Genomic DNA, 25,974 nt, shown 5'->3' on the forward strand with positions numbered 1-25,974 from the left:
AAGCAGGTTGGAGGGAAGGGAGGGGAGCAGACATCAGCTCCCTGGAGCTGGCTGAGTGCAACGAATCATTTCGCAGTGAAACTGCTTGATTAAGCTGATGTCTGCTCCCCTCCCTTCCCTCCAACCTGCTTTGACTGTATAGCACTTCGTATTCACAATTAAACCTGGATTTTGAAAACCTCCATGCGGTTTCTTGTGGTGAGTGCAACGTTATTTTGTCTATTACCTGTACACTACATATAACTTTTCACCTCGGTAGCACCTCCACTCTTGCCGACACACCTGGTCCCCCGCAGCGCGGGCGTTGGACATTCTTCTAATTATTTCGAAGGCTTTCTGGTGCCGGTTGGCTTGTTTCTATACAGACGTACTCTTCTGATATAGAACATTACTAAATTTATAGTATAATGTAGTTTTGTTTGCATGCATTATTATTTATTATTATTTTTCATGGCACAGCATACCCAAGGATCTATGAATTATGATTAAAAAAAATCAATATGCCTCTATGGAAGGCATTGCCTTGCCCTACCTGCGTTCACTCAAATACCCAATTTCATTGCAAAAAATAGTATTGCTGCCACCTAGTGTTAAAAAAAGTGAAATGGCAACAATTTTATGATGCAAAACTATTCTATTACTTTATAATATATCTTTTATCCTTTATAGGTTTTATCCTTTTTATAACTCTTGTTCTATTGTTTTTTTAATTTTAGAGAGCCCCTTACAGTTTTATGTTAACTATCCCAACACTGGAAGCGTCTCGGCGTATGGACCAGGGCTCAGCTATGGCGTAGCAAACAAGCCAGCCACGTTCACCATTGTTACGGAGGATGCAGGGGAAGGTACGGCTTTCCACAGTGTAATCTGTCCTCTGTCTATTTATTTAGAATGTGTGTGTGTATATATATATATATATATATATATATATATATATATATACTTAACGTATGGTTGTATATGTATGTTCAAGCATAACTTGGTGCACATGTTACTTATATGTCAACTACAAATGTAATTGAGCTAAATAAATACCGACCCGCCCCCTCATGTGAGTCCCCTGCAAGTCTGTAATGTGGCATATCATACCGGGATAGGAGCCTCATTCTAGCTGAGAACTAATTGCAGCCCATTGACTTTAATGACTAGCAAAACCTGCTACAGCAAATCTGCAGCAGAAAATACGCACGTGTGAACTTACCCAAACTCATGTAAAGACCCCTTATGTTCTTGTTGTTCTATGCTTTTCTTGGTCTTTTAAGGATTAGATTGATATGTTTCTAATCTGGTTTAGGTGGTCTTGACCTGGCAATTGAAGGCCCCTCAAAAGCTGAAATAAGCTGCATTGATAATAAGGATGGTACCTGCAGTGTTACCTACCTGCCCACCTTACCTGGAGATTACAGCATCCTGGTCAAATACAATGAGACTCACATTGCCGGAAGCCCATTTATTGCTAAAATCACTGGTAAAGTATTATATTACTATTGTAAAAATAAAAATGTTTGTAGAAAACTGTCCAGAGCAGCATAGGTTTGCTATGAGGATTTTCTGCTGCTCTGGACAGTTCCTGATATGGGCATCAGGTGTCAGCAGAGAGCATTGTGGACAAGACAAAAAATAAATTCAAAAAGAATTTCCTCTGTAGCAAACAGCTGCTAAAAAGTACTGGAAAGGTAAAGATTTTTTAATAGAAGTAATTTACAAATCTGTTTAACTTCCTGGCACCAGTTGATTTAAAAAAAAAAAATTCCACCGGAGTACCCCTTTAAGCAGAGCCGTTTGAAGGAATTAGGGGGCCCCAAGCAAAATAGACATGGTTTGCCTGTCCTGTAGCAACGGGCCTGCCTTTAAGACTATACAATAATATCTCCCCTGTTGTATGGGGCTATTGTGTGTTATACAGTAGAACACATGTATCTCCATACAACAGCATTTATAGCCCCATTGTGTACAAAGAGGATCATGGGCCTTATTTCTCAAAATTATGTAACATAAGAATTGATCTTGTTGCCCATAGATACCAATCACAGTGCATATTCTATTTTTACAGAACTGTTAAAGAAAAAAAAAAGCTTTGTTGCCATGGGCAACAGGGCCATTTTTGATTAATGAGGAGCTGGGGGTTGGTTATCAAACTTTGTGCAAAGGAACAGTGGAGAAGTTGCCCATAGCAACCAATTAGATTTCAGCTGTCATTGTAAAAAAATGAAATCTGTTAGCCGATTGGTTGCTATGGGCAACTGCTCCACTGTTCCTTTGCACGAAGGTTGACAGATTTTCCCTTATGTGTATAGTTTGTGCATGGTCTGTTTGATGGCTGCTGTATGGACACATGTACACACCATCAAAATCATCTGGCATAAAACATTGGAGGAAACTGCCATTATATCCCTGCCATTATATAACAAAAACCTTTTGGCATGTTGTAGAGATTCAAACACTACTGTCATTTGTGTTACACTGATATTAATCATACCTTGTAAAGTGTACCTGCCATTGTCCCTTCACTCCCCAGCCTGCAGCTATCTCCATCCAGCACCTCAGCCAGATAGACTTATAATGTGGCCAATGGACGGAGATGGCTGCAAGCTGGAGAGTGAAGTGCACTGCCTTGTGCTTCTGCCCGCTTGTTTTCTTGATTGGTTACAGGTACACTTTAAAGAATTGCCCACAATGAACAACTCCTGTATAGATAGAAGGGTCCATAGCAATCAGCGCACATGTGGGCATGCCAGGTCCTCGGGTTGGTCTTGGCAGCCACTCTGCAATCCTTCTATTAACTCAGACAACCCCTTGAACTTATCTTTTTTTATGTTACCATAACATTCTAAATTTAGCTTTCATTTAAGTCAGAAACTCATGTTATATTTTCCTTTGCACAGTTAATTATAGAATTATGGAAATCTTAAACCATCAATTACATTAGAAATATGTAAATAATTCCCAGAACCCAGAAGGAATCGTTTGTTGTCCGTTAATCCCAGGGACTGTTTCTGGGCAGCAGAAGCTTAGAACATGTATTGCTAGTTATTGTGCAACGAATGTACATGACTGCCGTGTAATGTGCTTAATGTCCTTTCTGCCGCGTGCGGTTCCTCAGACGTGATGTCATCTGTTCTGCCTTCAGATGACAGCAGGAGACGTTCCCAAGTCAAACTGGGGTCCACAGCTGATTTCTTGCTGGATATCAATGAGACCGATCTCAGCCTACTGACTGCCAGCATTAAGGCCCCATCTGGTCACGATGAGCCTTGCCTCCTGAAGAGACTTCCCAATAACCACATTGGTAAGCACAGAATATATGTACAATATTATAAGGATTTGGTTATTAGATTATACATTCTTTGGGATGTATTCCCTTTTGGTTTTAATTAAATGTATGCAGTCGTGTAACATGAAATTTATTCTGTGAGTTATGCAGCCATATTTACTGGAGATGATAAGATCCATGTGTTTTTCTTGGCTACATCCTTCTTTGATGGTCAGTATCAGTAATCTGATGCATTCAGGTTTTTATTACCTTTTGTGATGGTCTCCATACTGTTTAATCTTTGGATTTATTGATCTGTGATATTGATCTCTGATTAAAGTCATGACCTACAGCCCTTTAAGAAAGATGAACTTGTTTCCCTTATGGGTTTCTGTAGGAACATGGCAACAGATAATAATATTATATACTCTTTTACATAAGTATGAAGCTAGAAAGGAAAAGTAAATAGAATGTTTTCAAGTACGGTATTTAGGTTTTATATAATTTTTTTTCTCCTTATAATAGGATTATGATTATTCAAGAATATTTCATAGTATGGTTTCTCATCCAAGCAGTAAATGATGGTCCTACTTGCCATTTGAGTCTCCCTTTTCCAGCGCCTGTTTTTCTGGTTTTCAGGTATCTCTTTCATCCCACGAGAAGTAGGAGAGCATTTGGTCAGCATTAAAAAGAATGGTCGTCACGTGCCTAACAGCCCTATATCCATCATGGTATACCAGTCCGAAATAGGAGATGCCACCAAAGTGAAAGTTTATGGACCAGGGTTAACAGAGGGACGGACATATGAGATGTCTGATTTTGTGGTGGACACAAGGGAAGCTGGTCAGTGATTTTCCTTTTACCTTTTGGTCATATTAAATACATTTTTCTTTAATGTTTGATAATGTTTGTATTTGTGTAATTTCTTTAGGTTATGGTGGACTCTCCTTAGCAGTCGAAGGACCCAGCAAAGTTGATATTCAGACTGAAGACTTGGATGATGGTACTTGCCAGGTGTCATATTGCCCAACGGAGCCAGGAATTTACATCATTTCTATCAAATTTGCCGATGAACATGTCCCAGGTAAGACTTATCATGCAGTTTGCACCCAAGCTTTGACTCAAAGTGTGTGGTCAGCAATACAATGCTGCACAGTTGACTTCACCATGGTTTCTAGGTTGTTTTAGCTCTGCTCGGCACTGCCCACGTCTCTTAGGTGGTCACCTGAAGTGTAATGTGGCTGTAGGAGCACTGTGATACCGGGTGCTGGTGGTGAGGATACGGGTGGTGCAATCTGTGTACTTCAAGTCCATATATCAATCCAAAGGTAAGTAGAAAAAGACGCCCTCACCTAATAAGTTCTCTTGCTTGGTATTTATTCAAACGTCCTATACTATGAACAACAGCAGTGAAAAGATACAGCTTCCCCAAAGTTCAGCGTACAGAGTGTCCTCACCTGGACAATGGCGGCCATTTCACGCCGGTCTGTGTTTCCTCAGCCCCCTTGGTGACCAACAAGGGGCCTGAGGAAACAGACAGGCGTTAAGCAGCTGCTTTGTCCAGGTGAGAAGTCCCTGCCTATGATGCTCTGCACGCTGCACTTTGGGGAAGCTGTATCTTTTCACTGCTGCTGTTCATAGTATATGAAGTATGAATAAATACCAAGCAAGAGAACTGATTGGGTGAGTGCGTCTTTTTCTACTTACCTTTTGGATTAATCTTTCCTCATATTGTAGAGTTGCTTATCAAGAAATAGAAGGGTATGCTGAAGATAATAACATTGATGGACTATCCTTACAATGTGACATCATTGTTTAATCATGGAAACCCCACCTCTGGGACTAATCCAAAAAGTGAAAGGGCTGTATATGTACTAGATGCTCTGCTTGATATTGCAGCTCAACTCATTTACTTAAATGGACACAATGGAGTACAGTACCAGGTAGAGCCACTCTCCCCATCTCTTTTATTGTGCTAATTTTCAGTGATCTTGGAGGTTGAACCCCATCAGTCAAACAATTATATCCTATCTTAAGGATATTCCATCAATGTTGTAAGTGACTTTGGTGTTCCTGAAATAATTCTCTGTAACCTGTTTATCTATGGAAATCAACAATCAGATCTGTATTGAACAGGATAGTTATTGTGTGTGTATTTTTTAATTGTTGTATATTTCATATATTTGCAGGAAGCCCCTACACTGCCAAAGTAACGGGAGAAGGAAGAATAAAGGAGAGTATTACACGACGGAGAAAGGCCCCTTCTGTTGCTACAGTAGGGGGCATTTGTGAGCTTAATTTAAAAATACCAGGTAAGATTATCATGTAAATCTGTAGGTTCTCATTTTACATATGTAATACCAAATGTTTTAGAGATACTATTTACTTCATTACAAGTGCAAACTCAAGCCAAGAAACAATGTAGCCTGAGCTGTGCCTACTAAAAGGATTAATAAACTGTGGCTGGTTTACATAGTTTACAGAGTCTACAGGATTTCTCCACAAGTTTACTATCAATTAATGAAATATTTCAGATGTTATAGAAATCAGACAAAAGTCTTGATCAATTGGGGTCTGGGTGCTGAGATCCCCACCGATTGCTTAAAGAAGTGGGGAGAGGCCCTCAGGTAAGCGCATATGAAGCCTGTCTCTTGCAGCGAGATGAGAGATGGGGAGGGAAGTGCTCTACCTGCTCCTTCCTGCACTCTGTTGGGAGCTCGGCACCGTGCACCCTGACCGATCAAAACTTATGACATGTCTCTATGACAATCTTTAAATGGTTTACCTCTCCAAGACAACCCTCACTTTAAAAGAAGCTGTTGGGTTTGCCAGGGTGGCAGCCAGATACAGAGAGAATTCAACAAAAGAAAAATTGTGACAGGTTGGATCAGATGCCCTATTACAGAGGTATTATCACCAAGAAATACATATAGAGCACTTTGTCAGCACAGAAGATGCCTATGGCACTGTAATACAGGGCCACATGTACTTCATGTTCCTCTATGAAGCCTCTGTAAGGTATATGAGGCCTAAGCAATGTGACACAGACTAGTTACTTAAAGATGTACACCGGGATATAAAAACGTATCCCCTATCCTAAGGTTAGGGGATAAGTTTCAGATTGAATGGGACCCCGGCGATCTCTTGTACAGGGCCTTGGCTCTCAATCCAAATAGCCCATGTCAACCACCACACGAAGTGGCACTCCGGCTCTCCCATAGAGCTGCATTAAGGGGGCATGTCTGCTGCTGTTACATGCAGTGGTCAACAGGCCTGATTCAGGAGGAGAGTCGGCGCCCCATATGGGAGATTGGGGGGGTTCCCAGTGGTTGGACCCCCTGCAATCTGACACTTATCCCGTATTCTTAGGATAGGGGGTATGTTTTTATTTCCCAAAGTATTCCTTTTAGGTACAGTAGGAGCAAATTACACTTTCAGTACTGAAACCATGATTTTCTCTATCTCTGTCATAAGAAGTTGCAAATTTTAAAACATGTATGATTTTTTTCTACTTTACTCTTATTAATAGCCTCTATAAAAATGTGCCATAACTACACTATTTTCTTTCAATCTGTCCTGTCCTTTCATAGTTACTTGGTTCCTATTGGCTTTGTCACGAGAGGCTCTTTCAAAGTCTCTGCCTTTTGTGCCCCACTCTGGTCAGAAGCTGATTCTTCAGTCTCCTCCCGCTTCTCCATTGACCTGGGCGGCTAAGGCGTTAGGGCAGGAGGAGGGTGTGTGTATAATACTAAGCATGTCTACCAATATGGCTTGTTGGCCAGCAGGACAGACTGCATGCAGCCATTTTGCGGGAAATTTGCCCAATATCATTGATATCATAATTATATCCTACATTAAATTCATTGCTTTATCCCAATAAATAGATTTTGCTCATGTCCTAAATGCTTCCGTTTTATTGTACTTATAAAGGTTCTTTTAGGTTATATTGAAATAAAAAACCATTATGTAAAACTTTGAGAACATTGTACTATTCTGAATTACATGTAAGAAAAAAGGCCATGCTAACCATTTTACAGGATGCAGTCTGCACGTGATGAATTATTTCCAAAATTGCACAATTACATCAGACCATATGGAATAATCCTAAATTTAGTCCTTGGTCCTTTATCACCCTTGGGAGTTTTGCAATCCTCATACTGCAGTACATTTCACAATTGTCTCTGGTGTTTGTTAAATGGCTAAAAAAGGGGTCCTCGCCCCCCATCCTCCCCAGCAGCGCCATTTTTTGTCTTTAGGGCCGTATTTCATATAACAATTAAGCACAACTCAAGGTAATGCAACACATAGACAAGTGTCATGGTGTTTCTGAGGAAAATCACACACAGGCTTTTTTTTCCCCCTAATCCCCGACAACCCCTTTAAGACTATCATATAATCTGCAGAAATACAGATGGGTAAAAATGGGAACCCACCTCATTCGACCTTTCAAAGACAAGCCACTGAAGCATGAGGCATGCTGACTGCGCACAGAATAATTTCCTTTCCCGCGGATGACATCCATTTTCTGTGCTTGGCCAGTGCTGGAGACATTTAGCTGATATTCTTAGAGACATTATAGGAAGTCACCTTCACTTTGTCTTCTTAGAAATCGATATGCGAGAACTGTCTGCTGAAGTCACCAGCCCCTCAGGAAGGACAGATGATGCCGAAATAGTTGACCTTGGCCACAATACATGTTGTGTGCGCTTTGTTCCTCAAGAAATGGGAGTGCACACGGTAAGCGTCAAGTACAGAGGGGAGCACGTGCCCGGAAGTCCTTTCCAGTTTACTGTGGGGCCACTGGGAGAAGGAGGAGCTGAGAAAGTCAAGGCAGGAGGTCCTGGCCTGGAGAGAGGGGAGGCTGGTAATCCAGGTAGGAAACTCATCTAGTAATATCATTTGTATTATTCTAACATATTTAAATGAATGGAATATTTCAGTTCATGTCATAAGATGAACACAATATATCCTATGGCTCTGCAAAGTAAAAAGAAGACCAAAAGAGCAAAATCTAATGGAGACATGAAAGATCTAAAGGAAGGAGATAAGAATGAATAATTTACATGGACACTACTCTCTCTTGCTTGTTTACAGCTGAATTCAGCATATGGACACGGGAAGCAGGTGCTGGAGGACTTTCCATTGCTGTGGAAGGGCCAAGCAAAGCAGAGATTTCCTTTGACGACCGAAAGGATGGATCCTGTGGGGTTTCTTATGTTGTTCAAGAGCCTGGTATGTTTATTTTTTTAGTCCTTAAATATTGTAATGCATGAACTAAATAAACTATAATGCAAATTGGTAAGCATTTAGTTATATTGGGCTTTTTATAACACCTTAGTGTACAATATGCCACTAGTGACCAGAATTAGCTTTAGCAGAATTACACTCATTGCAAAATGCAGCCTATGACAATTTACAATAGACAATGGGCATGCTCCGACTGGTTGACAGTAGAATATGTGGATCCCCCCCAATGGGCCCCTGAATAGCACCAATATGTGTCTCTGCATTTTGCTGCCATTTGCACAAAATTATGGCAGAACATATTGATTTTGCTTGATACTTTTAGGACAAGCCCCCAAAGTCAATGCTATAGGTAGGTTACAGGCGCCGCACTCCAATACTGATTTTTTTTTTTATGTGCCATTGCCTGATATTTTTGTTCTTCATGTAGATAGACTTCCTGTTCTACCTGTAGATATGCCATTGCCAGAGATGTCTGGCAGCAGTTTAACCCCCTCACTTTTAATAACACATGTACACTTGGGGTAATCAGGAGGAATAGCTGTTGGCCAAAAGCTGATATATATATATATATATATATATATATATATATATATATATATATATATATATATATATATATATATATATATATATATAAATGTGTGTGTGTGTATAGGGCTCCTTTAGGTAAATTCTCACTTCCCTATTTGTAGATGTTTGTAGTGAAAGCACAGTGTATAGGAATTTTATACAGAATGCAGCTTTATACAGTATCTAGAATGGTTATGCATACAAAATATGTTTATATACTGCCTGATCTGTATAACTAATACTGTGAGTAACCTGTTGTTATCCCTTATTTTAGGTGACTACGAAGTGATCATCAAGTTCAACGATGAACATATCCCGCAAAGCCCGTTTATGGTTCCGATCATCGCTCCCTCTGATGACGCCCGTCGGCTCACTGTCTCTAGTCTTCAGGTGAGGCACAAGGAAGCATCGCTTCTGTCTGCCACTTGGTGACCCATTAAGTCCTTGTTTTCAGGTCTAGGAAGTGTGTGACTAAAATATCATTGATATACTCATATTACTGCGAGAATCTCATCTCATACAGATAGCACATGGGGACTGACACTGTTAGTCATAGAAAACAATCAGATTTTAGCTCTCTTTTCAAAAGGCCTTTAGAGGATGAAAGCTGTAGCATGATTGGTGGCAATGGTCACTTTTTCTTGCAATCACTCAAGTTTCCTTCAATTTTCTTTTTAAGGGACTTTATAATACACTCCATTAACTTTAGCTAGTGCTTATGTCTCACTTAATCTAATAAAAAAATCTAATAATTTTGAGCCCAGTTACCTTTGTGGTGCCGCTCCTTTAGTACAGGATATACATCAGGGCATGTGCACTTGGGCACAAATCTTGTCTGTGTGCAGTGCTGTGCCATGGCTTTCCCCATGCTTCAGTCAATGCCTGTGTGAACATACCCTTAAGCTTTTTTTCTGCCCCCTACCCTTCCCTTGTTCCCTAGGCCCTACACAAGGTTCTTAATAGGTTACAGTGGCATTATGGTGTGTTTCTTGTGTTTCATTTAAAGACCTTTGACAGGGTTTTCTTCATGCAGTTACCTGTTAGAGGAGGACCAAATGTGACTATTTTGTCACATCTGTACAGAGATGTAACTGTGCAGTGCTGCAAAGCTCAGTCCCTCTTTAGCATTTAGCTGGAAATGGATGGTTTGTAGATATGGTTCTGCTCTGTAAGATCTAGCGGATCAGTACTCATTCATTGAGCCTTTTACACTGTGGTAGCGGGGTGTGTGGTGCAGGGCAGATGTTGTTACCCTAGGGGCAGATGGCATTAACCCCTTGTATTCGTGATGCCAGGGTGTGGTTTAGCCTTTAACCACCCAAAGGTGGATCCTGGGCTAGACACGGTGCAATAAAGACTCCGATGCCAAGTTACGGACAACAGTAGCTTTACTGCGGGTAGACGGTTGATAAAGTCTATACGGTTCAACCAGGGCCCAAGGAGGTGACCAGTGACGCAGAGACCTTAAGGGCTTGCTGGGACTTGTAGTAGGACTGGACAATTGAATGCAGACTACGTTGACTTGACAGATGACAGGGACTGACTTGACTTGACTCATAAAGCTGTGACTTTAGCTTACTTGAATTGATGGTGGCTGCAGGACTTGACTTTGAGGCCTCCAACAGACTGTTGAGACCCAATTAGCTCCTAGCAGGCTATAACTACCCCTCCCCCTTACTACAATAAATAATTAAATAATAACTGACACATCAACAATTTAACTTTTCCGTGGGTGGGAATCGGCCACAGCTTTATTTATAAAATTACTTATATAAATAACAATTTAACTGTAACAAAGACACCGATTGGCTTCTTACCAACCCGAGAGGTGCTGCCACACCGTCCTGTGTGGAGGTCTACCTCGGGTTGACTCCGATTTCACCGTCTTCTTACCACCAAGCTGTGACTTATAATAAACAGAGATACAAAAAAGGGAGGGAGGGAGGGCAGAACTCTGGGTCCTGGGCAGATTGAGGGGGGAAGGGAGGCACCACAGCTATAAATACCCAAGGGAGGGCCCCTGAAAGCCCGGGAAACTATTAAACCCCTGATTGGTGCACTCCTTCCCCCCACCCATGGGACATACCACTATAGCCACTGGCAAGTTTTACAGGCGGGGGAGGGGGCTAAAAACCTTGCCTGTATATTTCTTAACCTCTTACTGCTCACCAGTCAGGGGGCAAGCTAGTTATGCACAGCTTGCCCCTCCACTCTAGACACGCACGCTAGGCACGATTGCACTGGACCTCAGCTTAGCAGAAGAGCAGAGTTCTAAGAGATAGAAGCTAGTTCCACCCAGGGCTTATATGGGGGAGACTAGCAGGGAGCCCATAGGTCCCTCTTGGGATCACCTGATCACTGGTACCTCCTGGGTAACAATCAGATGACATATCACATGGTATCACTCTTAAAGCAACATTACATTTTATAACACTTTACATGGTAAAACACATTTACAATGGGGAAACAAGTGCAGGGGTCCTTGGGGACACTGAAGGAGGCTGCCTGACAGGACAGCAGGAGCACGGGACAACACCTCTCGTACTGGGCCACCACAACACATCTTAGGGTTTGTGCAGCCCTTTACTTGTATCATTGCTGGCTTCACATCCCATTTAGACAGGGAGTCCCAGAAATCAGCTGAAAAATCCATGATAGCTCGTTTGTCAGCTGATTACTGGGTCGTTTCCATGGGGAAATAATCAGCTTGCTCAGCCGACAATTGCCTGTATAACAGGCCATAAATGAGACTTCAGATGACTTTTGTTAGTCAATACTTTTTACAAGAAATGGCTCATTCTTACATGGGCTTTGTCTTGTGTTATGGCTTTTAGGGTATCTTACTCTCTGTATGGCTGTTAGGGTATCACTAGTTCTTCTTAAAAGTTCACCTTTTATGCAACATCTTTTAACATGTCACATGGGACTTACTGACAATAAACTAATCCCAAAGTGTCCTCCTTCTGAGACCCCTGCGATCAGCTGAAATAGCTAAGTAAGGCTTAGTTCACACTGTGGCATCTCCGGATGGAATTTCTGCTGGAGATCTCACGGGCAGCGATAGGAACGTGTGGACCGCATTGCCTTCCCCTTAGACCGTAATGCAGTTCTGAGTGGATCTTTCGTCTGATTTACTCTGGGATGCTTTGCCGTCTGTAGAAACAGCAATGTAGTCTTATTGGTGCCTGCAGGATCTCCAGTGGAAATTCTGTCCAGAGAGTTTGCAGTGTGAAGCCGCCCTATGTGTTAAAGGGTACCTCTCGTCAAATAAACTTTTGATATATTTTAGATTAATGAATGTTGAATAACTTTCCAATAGCATGTTAATAAAAAATATGCTTCTTTCTATTGTATTTTTCCCGATCAGTCCTGTCAGCAAGCATTTCTGACTCATGCTGGAGTCCTAAACACTCAGAGCTGCCAGACTGCTTTGTTCACAGCCAAACAGGCTGTGAACAAAACAGGCTGGCAGCTCTGAGTGTTCTCCTTTGTGAACAAAGCAGACTGGCAGCTCGTAGTGTTTAGGACTCCAGCATGAGTCTGAAATGCTTGCTGCCAGGACTGGTAGGGAGACCCCTAGTGGTCATTTCTTCAAAGTGGAAAATTAAATAGAAAGAAGCATATTTTTTTAATAACATGCAATTGTAAAGTTATTCTGTATACATTAATCTATAATATATCAAAGTTTTTTTTTATGAGAGTTACCCTTTAAGTTTCCTTGCAGCGCCACCACAGGGAGAATTCAGTATTACACTGTGGTCCTTCTACAAGCTGTCTGTGTATAGCAGGATAGGACAGGTCCTCCAGAGAAAGAGGTACACTTGTAGCAGCTGTCCCCTCTAAGACAGGAGGATGCTGAACAGAGTATCACCCTCTATTAACCCAGAATTCCTTAATAGAGTATGTGAAAATGTTTTTTGTAAACTGGACAATCCCTTTAAAGGAGGTATATCATGCCCCAAAACATATCCCCTATCTGCAGGATAGGGGATGAGTTTTAGATTGCGGGGGTCTGACCGATGGCACCCCCCGAAATCTCCTGCATGGGGCTCTAGCTCTCTCCGGGAATGGGGCATGTGGATAAGTTTTTGGGCAGGATACTTCTCCTTTTAAGGTCTTTGTAATGTAATAATTATTTTCCAGATTTAGAGCTACTTCCAGTATATTAACTAGGCACATCTTTTAATAAAAATTCCAGGGACTAAGGAGACCAAAGATTGGCCTCCTCTGATACCCGCCATTGCACTGATCCCAGCTACTAGCTCATACTAGGGAACGCTGCATATTTGGTAAACCAAAGTATAGGTTTTAAAGCTGTGGGGCCCTTTATGATTATTATTGACCTCACATTTTTGAACCAATTATTTAATCATCTATCATAGAAACCTGCAGCATTACAATATTTTCTGTGATCCCTGGCCTTTACTGAAACCACTAAACCCACACTTCCACCTCACAGCGAACTGTAAATCATATTGCGATCCAACTGTATATTGAAAACAATTACTGAAGACATAAAATGACAGCTTCATAAAACAAACCAATTGCAATATATATAAAATTACTGAACTGAAACATTTTTCCTCTGCAACATATTTACGATCTGGGGTGAAATGCTAAGCATAGCTGCTTACATAAGAATCATTTACTTAACAGGGGGAACTTATTAGGCTTGCATTTTCTGGTTTTAAAAAAAAATCTCTGCTTTTCATCTGTTTTGTACAACTATTGAGAGCACTAAGCAAAATTTTGCATTTTTTATACACCATTTTTTTGGTATAAGTATTGATAAATTCCCCCTATTGGTTTTTTATTTATTTGCTGAAATTGAAATACTCCTTTCAGGTTATGTTGACACAGGTGGATTCAGAAGTTAGTTTCCTGCTGTGAGTTTAAAGGGGTACTCCAGTGGAAACCTTTTTTTTTTTTTTAATCAACTGGTGCCAGAAAGTTAAACAGATTTGTAAATTACTTCTATTACATTTCTTTAATCCTTTCAGTATTTATCAGCTGCTGAACACTACAGAGGAAGTTATTTTCTTTTTGGAACACAATGCTCTCTGCTGACATCATGACCACAGTGCTCTCTGCTGACATCTCTGTCCATATTAGGAACTGTCCAGAGCAGCAGATGTTTACTATGGGGATTTTCTCCTACTCTGGACTGTTCCTAAAATGGGCAGAGATGTCAGCAGAGAGCACTGTGCTCATGATGTCAGCAGAGAGCTCTGTGTTCCAAAAAGAATAGAATTTCCTCTGTAGTATTCAGCAGCTAATAAATACTGGAAGGATTAATATGTTTTAATAGAAGTGATTTACAAATCTGTTTAACTTTCTGGCACGAGTTGATAAAAAATAAATAAAAAGTTTTCCACTGTAGTACCCCTTTTAGCGTTGGTTGGAAAACCACTGCTCTAACTAAAACTGCAGATTACATTGACTTCAGCAGATTACATTGACGTCAATTTGGTCCGCTGTAGATTTTCCTCTGCGGAAACTAGAAACTTTCTGCAACCTAACTTTCTGCACCCGTGTGAACGTACCCTTGAAGAGGATCTTTCATCTGGATTGCCCAGTGTAATGGCAGCATATTACAAATACAAGTCTGCACTTCTGAGCTGGAAGTAGAGAGACAGTGAAGTGCTATCTATGAGTCTGATGTATTCTTTCACTGCTCCTATGAGCACAATGGCGCAATTACTTTGTGCAGTTTTGGCTTATAGGAGAATGGACTTCTTTCTGTTATAAACTTCCAGAAGGATACCTGTACTATAAATATAACATGGTGGGTAGGGGTAAGAAGGTCGGCATGGACCAATGTCTTTTAGTTACTACGCTGTCTACCTAAGTACCTACCCAAATAAACACAGCTGGCATTGAATAATTCTCCTGTGTATTGGCCCAGTTATACTATTAACATATTAGGCCAGGTTCTCTATTGTCTAAGCCTTATAGTCAGTGAGTTTATCTGTTTTTTTAGATATCTAATATATTTCAATTTTTAGGAGTCTGGCTTAAAGGTCAATCAACCGGTGTCATTCGCCATCAGACTAAATGGTGCAAAGGGCAAGATTGATGCCAAAGTGCACAGTCCCTCAGGAGCTGTGGAGGAATGCCATGTTTCTGAGCTGGAACCAGGTAAGGATAGAGTGGTAAAACATGTGAACAACTTATATAGTATTTGGAGATATGTCCTATATATGTGACTATAGGGGCCAAAGCTCTGTCTTGCCAGTGAGCACCTTGTGAATTTGGCATAGCCTTTGCCCAATCTTGTGCCTATTTTCCATATTGCATGTTCTCACCCTCAGTTCATTTTGAAAATAAACATATACAGTGGGAGAGTTATAAAATGGGTGAAAAGTATTAGGAGAGGCATTTCTCTAAATGATATTCCAGTTCTTATCTCTTTCAAGACATTGAAATATAAATAGCATTCCTGCACCCTTACCTTGCAGTAGTTATCCGTTGTTGTAGGCTGCACGGCCATGTTAAAGGGGTATTCCAGGAAAAAACTTTTTTGTATATATCAACTGGCTCCAGAAAGTTAAACAGATTTGTAAATTACTTCTATTAAAAAATCTTAATCCTTTCAGTACTTATGAGCTTCTGAAGTTAAGGTTGTTCTTTTCTGTCTAAGTGCTCTCTGATGACACCTGTCTCGGGAAACGCCCAGTTTAGAAGAGGTTTGCTATGAGGATTTGCTTCTAAACTGGGCGTTTCCCGAGACAGGTGTCATCAGAGAGGACTTAGACAGAAAAGAACAACCTTAACTTCAGAAGCTCATAAGTACTGAAAGGATTAAGATTTTTTTTATAGAAGTAATTTACAAATCTGTTAAACGTTCTGGAGCCAGTTGATATATATAAAAAAAAAGTTTTTTACTGGATAACCCCTTTAAATAACAAAGATAAAAATGAATAAATAAATAAACTTTTATTATTATTATTTATTTTCTTTTTCTTGCAGACAAGTATGCAGTGCGTTTCATTCCCAGGGAAAATGGCATACACACTATTGATGTCAAGTTTAATGGAAGCCATGTACCTGGCAGCCCCTTCAAGGTGCGTGTGGGAGAACCAGGACAGGAGGGAGACCCTGCTCTTGTCACTGCTTATGGTGCTGGACTGGAGAAAGGGGTTACAGGTATGTGAGTGCTATTAGGATGGTATCCAATATTATCATAATGATCACTGTAAGGTCTGGCTCTATACACATTAGATATGTCAGCCATAACTGACAATTTCTGTTAACCTGGTTAACCCTTTCTATTCGTGATGCCAGGGTGGGGCTCCTCTGTAATGCTTGTCCTACCGCCACCCGTCCCAAGAGCGGTAGGGAGGTATTAAATAAGTGAATGTCCACAACCAGAGAGTTTGCTGAAAACTGTTGAAACTTTTACTGAAGATTTTATGCAGGCTTTATAACAGGAACAGTCTCTTTACAAGCAAAGTCTCTTAGATATTGACAGTGGTTGGGACCTTGAGCGTTTTAAAGTCCGGAGACTGATATGCGCTGTTCCACTGGATTTAGGGGATTTAGTTTCGGTCCAGTAGTCACGCTAGCTTTAGCAGGGATTTAGTTTAGGACTCATGGTTTAGTTCAGGCTGAGGCTGGGAGGATTCTGGCCTAGGTTTGTCTTTGCAAGTTATGTAGATCTCAACTCTCCGATGATCCGGAGCCCAAGAGAGCGATCATTGGCTGCAGCACCCTTATATGGGCAGGGGCTGGCCTTAAGCTGATTGGTCCAAAACTTCTGTCAATTATCTGTACAAAGGATCATGGTCTGACATGTGACCACACCATGTGGCCTCTGAAAGGTCCTAAAGCATAACCCAAAGGAATTAACATAGTCACATGACCGAAGGTCCTGCGATGCTATAAAGGTAATTATACTAATATGCATTATTAAATATATACACATAAACACTATAAAATTAGAGAAGGAGAAGGCAACTAGGGGCTGTCTCACCTGGAGGACCCTACCTGAACATAGTAACTCTGACTTTGGGGACCACCATACAAGGTACGGTATGCAATACAGTACCGGGACACCACAGTAGCCTTCAAAATCTTTTCTGATTCAGCCTTATTTGATTTCAAAAGGTTGTAAAAGGATTTAAATGTTCTTTTAGAAATATAGTAATCTCTGTTTACCCCCAAATGCCCCCTAAATTGTTCTTAACGGGGTATTTCAGAGTTCGGACAAAAAACTTGAAAGAAGGCTGAAGGGACACTGCACTCAAAGCATCACTATAACCGTAATCCTACATTCTAAACATGCATACTTACCTTTTTTGTCTGACTTGCTCCATATGTGCTCCTCCTTAGCAAAGCAATAGTGGCGGTGCTTCAGCAGCATCCTATTTTGGTAGGCGCCATCGTACCCTTTCACACTCAAAACTAAAGCTTAAACTTGATTGGCTGAAGAGAGTAGCAGAAGTGGAACAATTTAGACTTATACAATGTGCATCCCCTAAATAAATACTGTACACGTAGAGCAGTGTGTTCCAACCAGTGGGGGCCACAGCTGTTGCAAAACTACAACTCCCAGCATGCCCGGACAGCCAAAGGCTGTCCGGGCATACTGGGAGTTGTAGTTTTGCAACAGCTGGGGGCACACTGGTTGGGAAACACTGACTCAGAGGGTCTGATAAACCCTCATTCGTTGCATATACTTCTCTAGTAGACAAGCTGGGTATATTTATAAATGTTTAGTGACCTTTTCAGTTCATACTGTATAACTGCACTATGAGTTGTTTCTGTTTGCTGTCCTTTCCTGATGCTCATGATAAGAATAGTTAGATATCAGCTCTGGGCAGACAGCACAGCTTTCTGGCCAAGGAGAGATATGTTGACAGTTTGACGGTCTGGAAATGATGCTGTCCCCCGTACTGTCAGCCTGTGCCGCTCCGATAAGCCCTGCCATGTATTCATTGTTGTGTTGTTGTTTTTTTTTTGTTCCTTACACAATGCCAGTTCACTGTTACAGAGCTGATATTCTTTATTATTCCATGTAACAATGAATCATTGTGTCTATGTGATGACTCCATTTCATAAACCAATATTGCAGATATCATTTCTTATGTACTTTTTGGCTTTAATATCTTATTGAGAGAACAATTTTAAAAAATTACAAAGCCAAAAATGTGCACAAAGCCAAAATATTCAAAAATATTTATATAGGGCGTAAGTGTGTAAGTTAAAGGGGTATTCCAGGAAAAAAAAATTTTTTTTATATCAACTGGCTCCAGAAAGTTAAACAGATTTGTAAATTACGTCTATTAAAAAATCTTAATCCTTTCAATAATTATCAGCTGCTGAGTTGAGTTGTTGTTTTCTGTCTGGCAACAGTGCTCTCTGCTGACATCTCTGCTTGTCTCGGGAACTGCACAGAGTAGAAGAGGTTTGCTATGGGGATTTGCTTTTACTCTGGACATTTCCCGAGACACGTGTCATCAGAAAGCAGACAGACAGAAAACAACTCAACTTCATCAGCTCATAAGTACTGAAAGGATTAAGATTTTTTAATAGAAGTAATTTACAATTCCGTTTAACTTTCTGGAGCCAGTTGAGATATATATATATATATATATATATCTATTTCCTGGATAACCCCTTTTAAGGGGTACTCTGCCTGGCAACCCCCCTCCCTGAGTGAAGAGCTGCTAGGATGGAACTAGCTGGAATACACAGTGTGATATTCTTCAGAAAGCCCCTATAGGACAGTGGTGACCAGTTCTACAAGATAACCCCTACCTGAACTAGTAGAAATTCCAATATTTCCTTTATTTGGATTGCTGCGTAAATCCCTAATATCACTACGTAGCCCTGAAGTCCATATACAGTGTATATTTCCCTTTTCCTATAGAACAGATTGATACTTTTCTTTTGTATCTTTTCTTGCTAGGTAAACAGTCTGATTTCACAATCAACACAACCAAAGCAGGACCTGGGGCACTGTCCGTCACCATCGAAGGTCCTTCAAAGGTGACAATGGAATGTAAAGAGTGTCCAGAGGGATACAGGGTACTTTACACTCCCATGGCCCCAGGAAATTACACCATTGGAGTGAAGTATGGAGGCCCCAATCACATCCTTGGCAGTCCATTCAAAGCTAAAGTTACAGGTGAGTGCCTTTTTAAAGCGGTATACACATCTGGATGTTTATCCCAATCCACAGGGGCAGTCAAGTGCCGTTCTGGAGATTGCGAGGGTCCCATTGGTCAGACCCCCGGCAGTCAGACACTTCTCCCCTATCCTGTGGATAGGTGCGAAGTTGTCAACTGCTGCATTACCCCTTTAATGTAGATTAAATGTGGAACATGTAGGGCCCATTCACGCTACCAAATCTTCGAGCAGAAAAAGATCAGCTGAGAAATTCTGGTGCAGCAGCCTCTCATTGCTTTAGTGGGATTCTGTTGCACTGAGCACGCTGCCTAAGTTCAGATTCATTCTCTCGGCAGAACCACATGCGGACTGTATTGTCATCAATGCTGATGGTGTATGTTTGCCGGGTCCTAGCGCCAATGGATTTGGGTAGCTCCAGCTGCAGGCAGAATGTCTGCCCGGAATATCTCCAGAAGGAGATTTCATAGTGAGAATTTTGGAAGGAAGTTGTTCACTTATTGTAACTGCCTGACTTCCCATCATGCATCTATTTTAAGCTGGTTTGTATAGTTCCTGAAGGGTTGTGTTTGTAATGTACTTGTACGTTTCGTATGACACCACAAGATTGCTCCATGAAATTTAGGACAGTGATATTGTGAGGAGGTTCCTTGGGACACAGCTTGCAATGTCCCTCAAAAAGGGTCTAAACTGTTGGGAGTCAGGATTAAGGTGTTTTATTAAAAATGTCAGCTCCTGTAATGGTGCTTTGAATGCTTTTATTATTTAGGTTTTTTATCCCCTTCATGGAATGAGGGGAAAGAGGTGCAAAGTGTTTCACTTCAGGAAGGTAATGCAGAACAAGGATCTCTGCTCTGACTGTTGAGACCCAAATTCCTCCTAACAGGCTGTAACTCCCCCTCCCCCTTACTACATTAAATAATTAAATAATAACTGACATGACAACAATTTAACTTTTGTGTGGGTGGGTATCGGCCACAGCTTTATTTATAAAATTACTTTATATAAATAACAATTTAACTGTAAACAAAGGCACCGATTGGCTTCTTGCCAACCCGAGAGGTGCTGCCACACCGTCCTGTGTGCATGTCTACCCCGGGTTGACCCCGCTTTCTCTGTCTTCTTACCACCACGGAGGAGACCAGTTAGCCCTATACTGGGCTCCGACCCCCACCCCGGAGATACTGACCAAGCACAATTCCATTCTGCAATCCCGCCAAGAAAATATCAAACCAGATATGTCAGCTGAACACCATCCGGTCAGAGCAAACCGGTCTGAGTCCTCTGCTAACTGAACACACCCAACCTTCACGCCGGAACGGAGCCACACGAAGCGAGACATGCTTGTGGTCACCGCCTGGCGTGCCCTCTCTACTGTCAAGCCACAGCGCCCGAGGAATGACCACAGACAGGTGGAGCCCTGAGAAAACCAGGGAAACGACGCAATTCGTTCCCATCACCATAAGGAGCTCCCCAGCGGAGTGGAACAGAGATCATAGCCTGTGACATGCAAATACTCAACACCGGTCCTGGGACAACCGACCAAAGCTCACCACCAATACCTAGTGCCACCTCAGCCCCCCCGGAGCCACACCAACACATTTCCACTTCCAGGAAATCCGAGGTTCCTGCCGCCAGGACCCATCTCTGCTCTCTGACTCGCCCATACACACAAGAGTGCCCCGGCACCCACACCACCTGGCTGAAAGTCGCTTGCAAAACAAAACACACGTCAACCACAAACTGGGCGAATATAGCAACCATAACATGCAGATCGCCAGCGCCCCACGTGCTGCGCTACCCACTCCGGCAACCCAGCTATCACTGCCTCCGAGGCAGCCCCGACACAAAAAGAGAGCCCAAACCCACCAAAGAAAAGCAACACCCAAAACCGGAACCGAATATTCGGGGGGGGGGGGGGGTTGCAGAAAGAAATAGGGCCCCCACTGCCGCAAAGCCAAACAATAGGACGACAACCGGAAAAGGCAGTCATTCATGGACCCGCATGCAGCACCAGCCTCGCATTCCGGACCGCCTAAGCAGTCTCGGACCGACGGACATCTCAACTCAAATAGTCACAAAATAGTCACCCAAAAACACATCAGACTCCCAAGTCCCGTGGATGTAGACAAGAAGGAGGAAGGAAGTCCCCAATCCACATAGCCTCGAAAAAAGCCAGCGCAAAACCTTTGAAAACAAAAATGAAGCAAAATCGACGACCAAAATCCGACCCGTGTATGCCACCAAGTGACCCAACAACTGATAGGAAAAATAGCGGGTGCTGACAGCAAGGCTACCCACTCCCAGGCCCAACCCTTAAGACACGGCAGATACAAAGTATTCAGGAACATCTCACCATCCCCAGAGCTGAAAAGCAAAAGGGGGTGGGATGCGAATTTGAAACAAACAGTGGTCGTCTAGGGGCCGCCACCTCCCAGAGATGGAGGGGACAGCAACATAGGGGAAAAGGAAGGCTGAGCGTGCTCATAAGGAGCCACAACCCGCTCCGGAGTAGGGCCACTGCGACAGGTGCGCTGCCGGCTCCCTGAGCTAGCCGGAACTTACATGCAAACCTATCACAGTGCCGCAGTGGGCAGAACAGGGACAGACCCACATGCGGCCACACAGCAAAAAATCAGCAGCCGCACACAGGACTGACACAGGGTACGGGAGAGAGGGAGGGCTCCCTGTGCGAGCAGGGGAGAGGGCTCATTGCACGGACGGGGGAGAGGGCTTTTGGCACGGATGGGAGATAGGGATCACTGAGACTACAGCGTGAGGGAGAGTGGGACTGCCGAGAGAACCGCCAGCCTCCCTATCCTAACGCCGGCGCCGGGGGCGCAACAGGAGGGGGGGCTCAGCTCAGCCACAAGCGAGCATGCCAGCCCTCACCCTCCTGCTCCACCCGGGCTATAAATTGGGCAGAAACATACCAGCTGGCAGTAAAACTCCGGGTCCTAGGCAGATTGAGGGGGGGAAGGGAGACACCCTATAAATACCCAGGGGAGGGCCCCTGAAAGCCAGAGAAACTATTAACAACCTGATTGGTGCTCTCCTACCCCCCCCCCCCCCCCACCCATGGGACATACCACTTCTATTACTGACAGGTTTTAAAGGGGGAGTGGGGGGGGTAAAAACATTGCTTGCATATTCCTTAACCCTTAACTGCTCACCAGTAAGGGAGCAAGCTAGTTATGCACAGCTTGCCCCTCCAAAAAAGTGTTACCATGTGTTCCCAATATAACTGCCTAACCAGAGCTGCAACTTGTACATTGTGTTATGTGGTTTAACAGTAATGTTTGTTTGATTTGTCTTCAGCTTTATGTGCAGTATCTTCATTTTATTCCTCTATTAAATGTGAGGTCAATTTTTAATTCCCTAGGTCAGCGACTAGTCAGTGCCGGTGGTCTTAGTGAAACATCTTCTATAATAGTGCAGTCTGTGACTCGTGCCTCAACAGAGACCGTATATAGTGCACTACCCAGGTTTGCTTCTGACGCCAGTAAAGTCACATCCAAAGGAGCAGGTCTATCAAAAGCATACTTGGGACAGAAGAGCAGCTTCACTGTAGACTGCAGTAAAGCAGGTAAGCTTATCCTAAGCACTGGCACCCCAGCCGATCAGCTGAACACTATGTAGTGCCCATGGCGGGCTACTGCAGCTAGCTTCTACTTAAGTGATAGAGCTGAGCGGCACTAACCCAGCACGGTCACTACACAGTGAATGGAGCCAAAGCTTCCGTCTCTGTTTATAGTGCTTTCAGCAGCAGCGGCTCAGCCGATTAGATATTGATGGTCCATCCAGATGATAGGATGTCGATATGTGGAGTTGAATTACTTTAAGACATAATTTTTAATCTTAAAATTCTGAACATCAACATCCTTTATATTACCTGGCCCAAATTGATTCTCTATAAAGATTTCCTATTGCAGTGCCATTAAATCCCCAGCAAGTCCAGGAGTTAAATCTGTCAAAAATAATAAACAATTTGCCACTAATTTGCTGCAAACCCACTATGTGGGAATATGGAAGGAGATTCATCAAAACTTGTACAGGGGAAAAGTCGACCAGTTGCCCATAGCAACCAATCAGATCGTTCTTTCATTTTTGCAAAGGCCTCTGAAAAATAAAAGAAGCGATCTGATTGGTTGTTATGGGCAACTGGTCAACTTTTCCTCTACACAAGTCTTGATGAATCTCCCCCATGGTCTTTTGTAATATTTATGGTGGGAGTGACATTTCTGGAACTTTACAAATCCCATTAAAGAGCCTTTCTTCCTAAATATATGCACCACCTCCCCAACCTTCTCAATGCTCCACCCGCTCCATTTTACAACCTAGCCTTAAAGGGGTTGTCCAGTTTAGGAAACCCATACACCTTGTTATGGAATTCTGCATCTGGGAGAGAGAGGAGATTTTTGAAAAGTGAACCCAGGATTGGAACTCTTTATTTATTTATTTATTTATTTATTTTTTGTCCTTCATACACAAACAACCATTTGATTGAACAAGGTGTAAGGCTGTCTTACATGATTATATTACATGTGCATTTATGGGTCCATTATATGGAAGCAAGTGCTGGCCTGACCGTGGGTCTGATGACATGAACTGACAGCTGCCAGTCTGGGTCATCAGAAAACAGTCAGGCCAGGACTTACCTCCATAATAAAGATGGCAAAATATGTCTGTAGTAAGCTTGTGTGAAACCAGCCTAAGGGCAGGGGCACGTTCGCAGCATATTTCACGCTGCGGATGCGCCGATGGGCATACGCAGTGTGAAATATGCTGCGGATGCGCCCCGTGTGACCCTACCCTAATGCTTGATTTCCCCTGGTGTGGAGCACACCACTATGTTTTCAAAATGGTCTTCCTTTACAGAAATGACTCCATTTATAGTACATTTTCAAAATTTTGACCTAATCTCCACCTTTTTCTGTCACCAGGTTCTAACATGTTACTAGTTGGTGTACATGGTCCCACAATACCTTGTGAGGAAGTCTCTGTAAAACATCTTGGAAATAAACAATATAACGTCAACTACCACGTCAAGGAGAAAGGAGATTATACTCTGGTGGTAAAATGGGGCGAGGAGCACATCCCTGGCAGCCCCTTCCATGTCTCCGTCCCATAAAATGTATAGAACCTTCCAAATCGGGATTCAGCAAAAACAAGAGATCTTCTTTATTTGATCGCATGGAGCTGACATCTACAGATTGCGTGATCGGAAAAAAAACAAAAACTTTCAATGTAATTTTATATGTGACTTTTTTATACTAGGGAAGTGAAAATTTTTATGTGTTTTAGGTGTCCATTTGGTAATTTAATAGCAAATCTCTACTGCTGGAAGGGCTTATTTATACTTGTTGATATTGTTTAACTCTTTGGATGCCAAGCAAAATAACTTTTTTTTCCCTGGTAACTTTGATTAATCATTTAAAAAGGGGACCAATTATATTGTCTTTAAAGATCGATATGAAGTAAAACCGGAATTATTTCTTCACTATTAGATACCTAATGGAACTACTGATAATCCCAACTTGTAGTCCTCAGTCTAATGTCCATAAAGTTTGGAAAAGTAGTGAGGAGTCTAGTACTTTCTATAGCACCTTTGGCTCACTGTTTGGTCTCTGGGCAGTAAAAAGTTTCTCCGTTCAGTAACACTAACTTATATTGCTGGTAACATAATAGGGAAATGTATAGATTTTTTTTGTTTTTTTTTTGGATTAAAACCACCAATTAGTTGATGAAAATTTAGTTTACCCTCCTCAAAGCCTACATATAGAAGTATGACATGATTATAATTACCCATAGTGCTTGATTTTTTTTATAGTTTTATAAAATTAATGATTGTATCCAAGACAAATCATATCAAGCATAAACATTTCCTCTACCTGGCTTTCTGTATATCAAGATATCTGGAAAACTTTGCTTACCTTTTATTAATTGTATATCAGATATGGTCACTTTATAAACACATGTATGTGAAAATTTCCTTTATTTGAGTGATGGTAAGATCATGTTTTAGGCTATACTATAAACTATTTGGTGGGGGGAAAAAAAAGACAAAAATGATGTTAAACCTGATCACTAATCTAAAATCCAACACTAGCTTGTCTATGATTATTTTATTTATTGGCCTCATTTACTACATATTTGTACAAATAGAAATGGGAAAAACAAAACAAAAAAACAAACAAGGTTAACCCAGGTGCTGGCCTTCTGAGCGTTCCCATTATGGTTCCTTAACTATTTTATTCATGCAGCCATGAAGTAGAACATCGCGTAGCAAACTTTTTCCTGGAAGGTTTTCAATGGTAGAAAAATAATTTTTTTAACAAATGGATTTTGTTTTCTATGTAAAATATCTTTATAGCAAAATGTCACCTTGTATTAAACTTTTCTAGAAAAAAATTCTGTGTTTTTAAAATGCTATTTTTGAAACACTATCAAGCAGAGCTAGGTATATGATTCTTTTTACTGTGCATTGTGTCTCACTGTGAAACTCACTACTTTGTAAACCCCAAACAAAGAAACCAATAAACTGGAATAAATTGTTTAGTATCTAATGCAAAAAGTTTCCCTGCTTGTTTTTGTTACTATTGAACAAATATAAATCTGTGTACACATGCATCGTCCATGGTACTGCAACTTTATGGTCTTGGTTGTAAATAAAACTCATATGTGATTTGCTTTATGTCACATAGCAAATTAAAGTGTACCTGTCATCAACAAAAACTTTTTATATAATGTAGATAATACCCTTATATGTATATTTG

The 25,974-nt window shown here is 41.7% G+C and overlaps 1 protein-coding gene across 9 annotated transcripts in view; it reads left to right on the top strand.

The window, feature by feature from the left end:
* FLNB (filamin B) overlaps positions 1-25,764 on the top strand; it is a 243,111-nt gene extending 217,347 nt beyond the window's left edge. For 7 of the 9 annotated variants that reach the window (XM_056524444.1, XM_056524446.1, XM_056524451.1 and 4 more), the window contains 14 exons: positions 717-845; positions 1,295-1,468; positions 3,104-3,289; positions 3,893-4,096; positions 4,185-4,337; positions 5,443-5,565; positions 7,860-8,126; positions 8,348-8,485; positions 9,345-9,460; positions 15,076-15,208; positions 16,040-16,216; positions 18,981-19,199; positions 22,581-22,784; positions 24,142-25,764. In XM_056524444.1, coding sequence (XP_056380419.1) covers positions 717-845; positions 1,295-1,468; positions 3,104-3,289; positions 3,893-4,096; positions 4,185-4,337; positions 5,443-5,565; positions 7,860-8,126; positions 8,348-8,485; positions 9,345-9,460; positions 15,076-15,208; positions 16,040-16,216; positions 18,981-19,199; positions 22,581-22,784; positions 24,142-24,329 — 2,411 coding nt within the window. In that variant the 3' untranslated portion in view covers positions 24,330-25,764. The remainder of the gene's footprint in view (positions 1-716; positions 846-1,294; positions 1,469-3,103; positions 3,290-3,892; positions 4,097-4,184; positions 4,338-5,442; positions 5,566-7,859; positions 8,127-8,347; positions 8,486-9,344; positions 9,461-15,075; positions 15,209-16,039; positions 16,217-18,980; positions 19,200-22,580; positions 22,785-24,141) is intronic. The other 2 variants (XM_056524445.1, XM_056524447.1) reach the window with 1 other exon arrangement.
* The last annotated feature ends 210 nt before the right edge of the window (positions 25,765-25,974 follow it).

The sequence above is a fragment of the Hyla sarda genome, chromosome 6 (genome assembly GCF_029499605.1).
Source record: "Hyla sarda isolate aHylSar1 chromosome 6, aHylSar1.hap1, whole genome shotgun sequence".
Lineage (NCBI taxonomy): Eukaryota > Metazoa > Chordata > Amphibia > Anura > Hylidae > Hyla > Hyla sarda.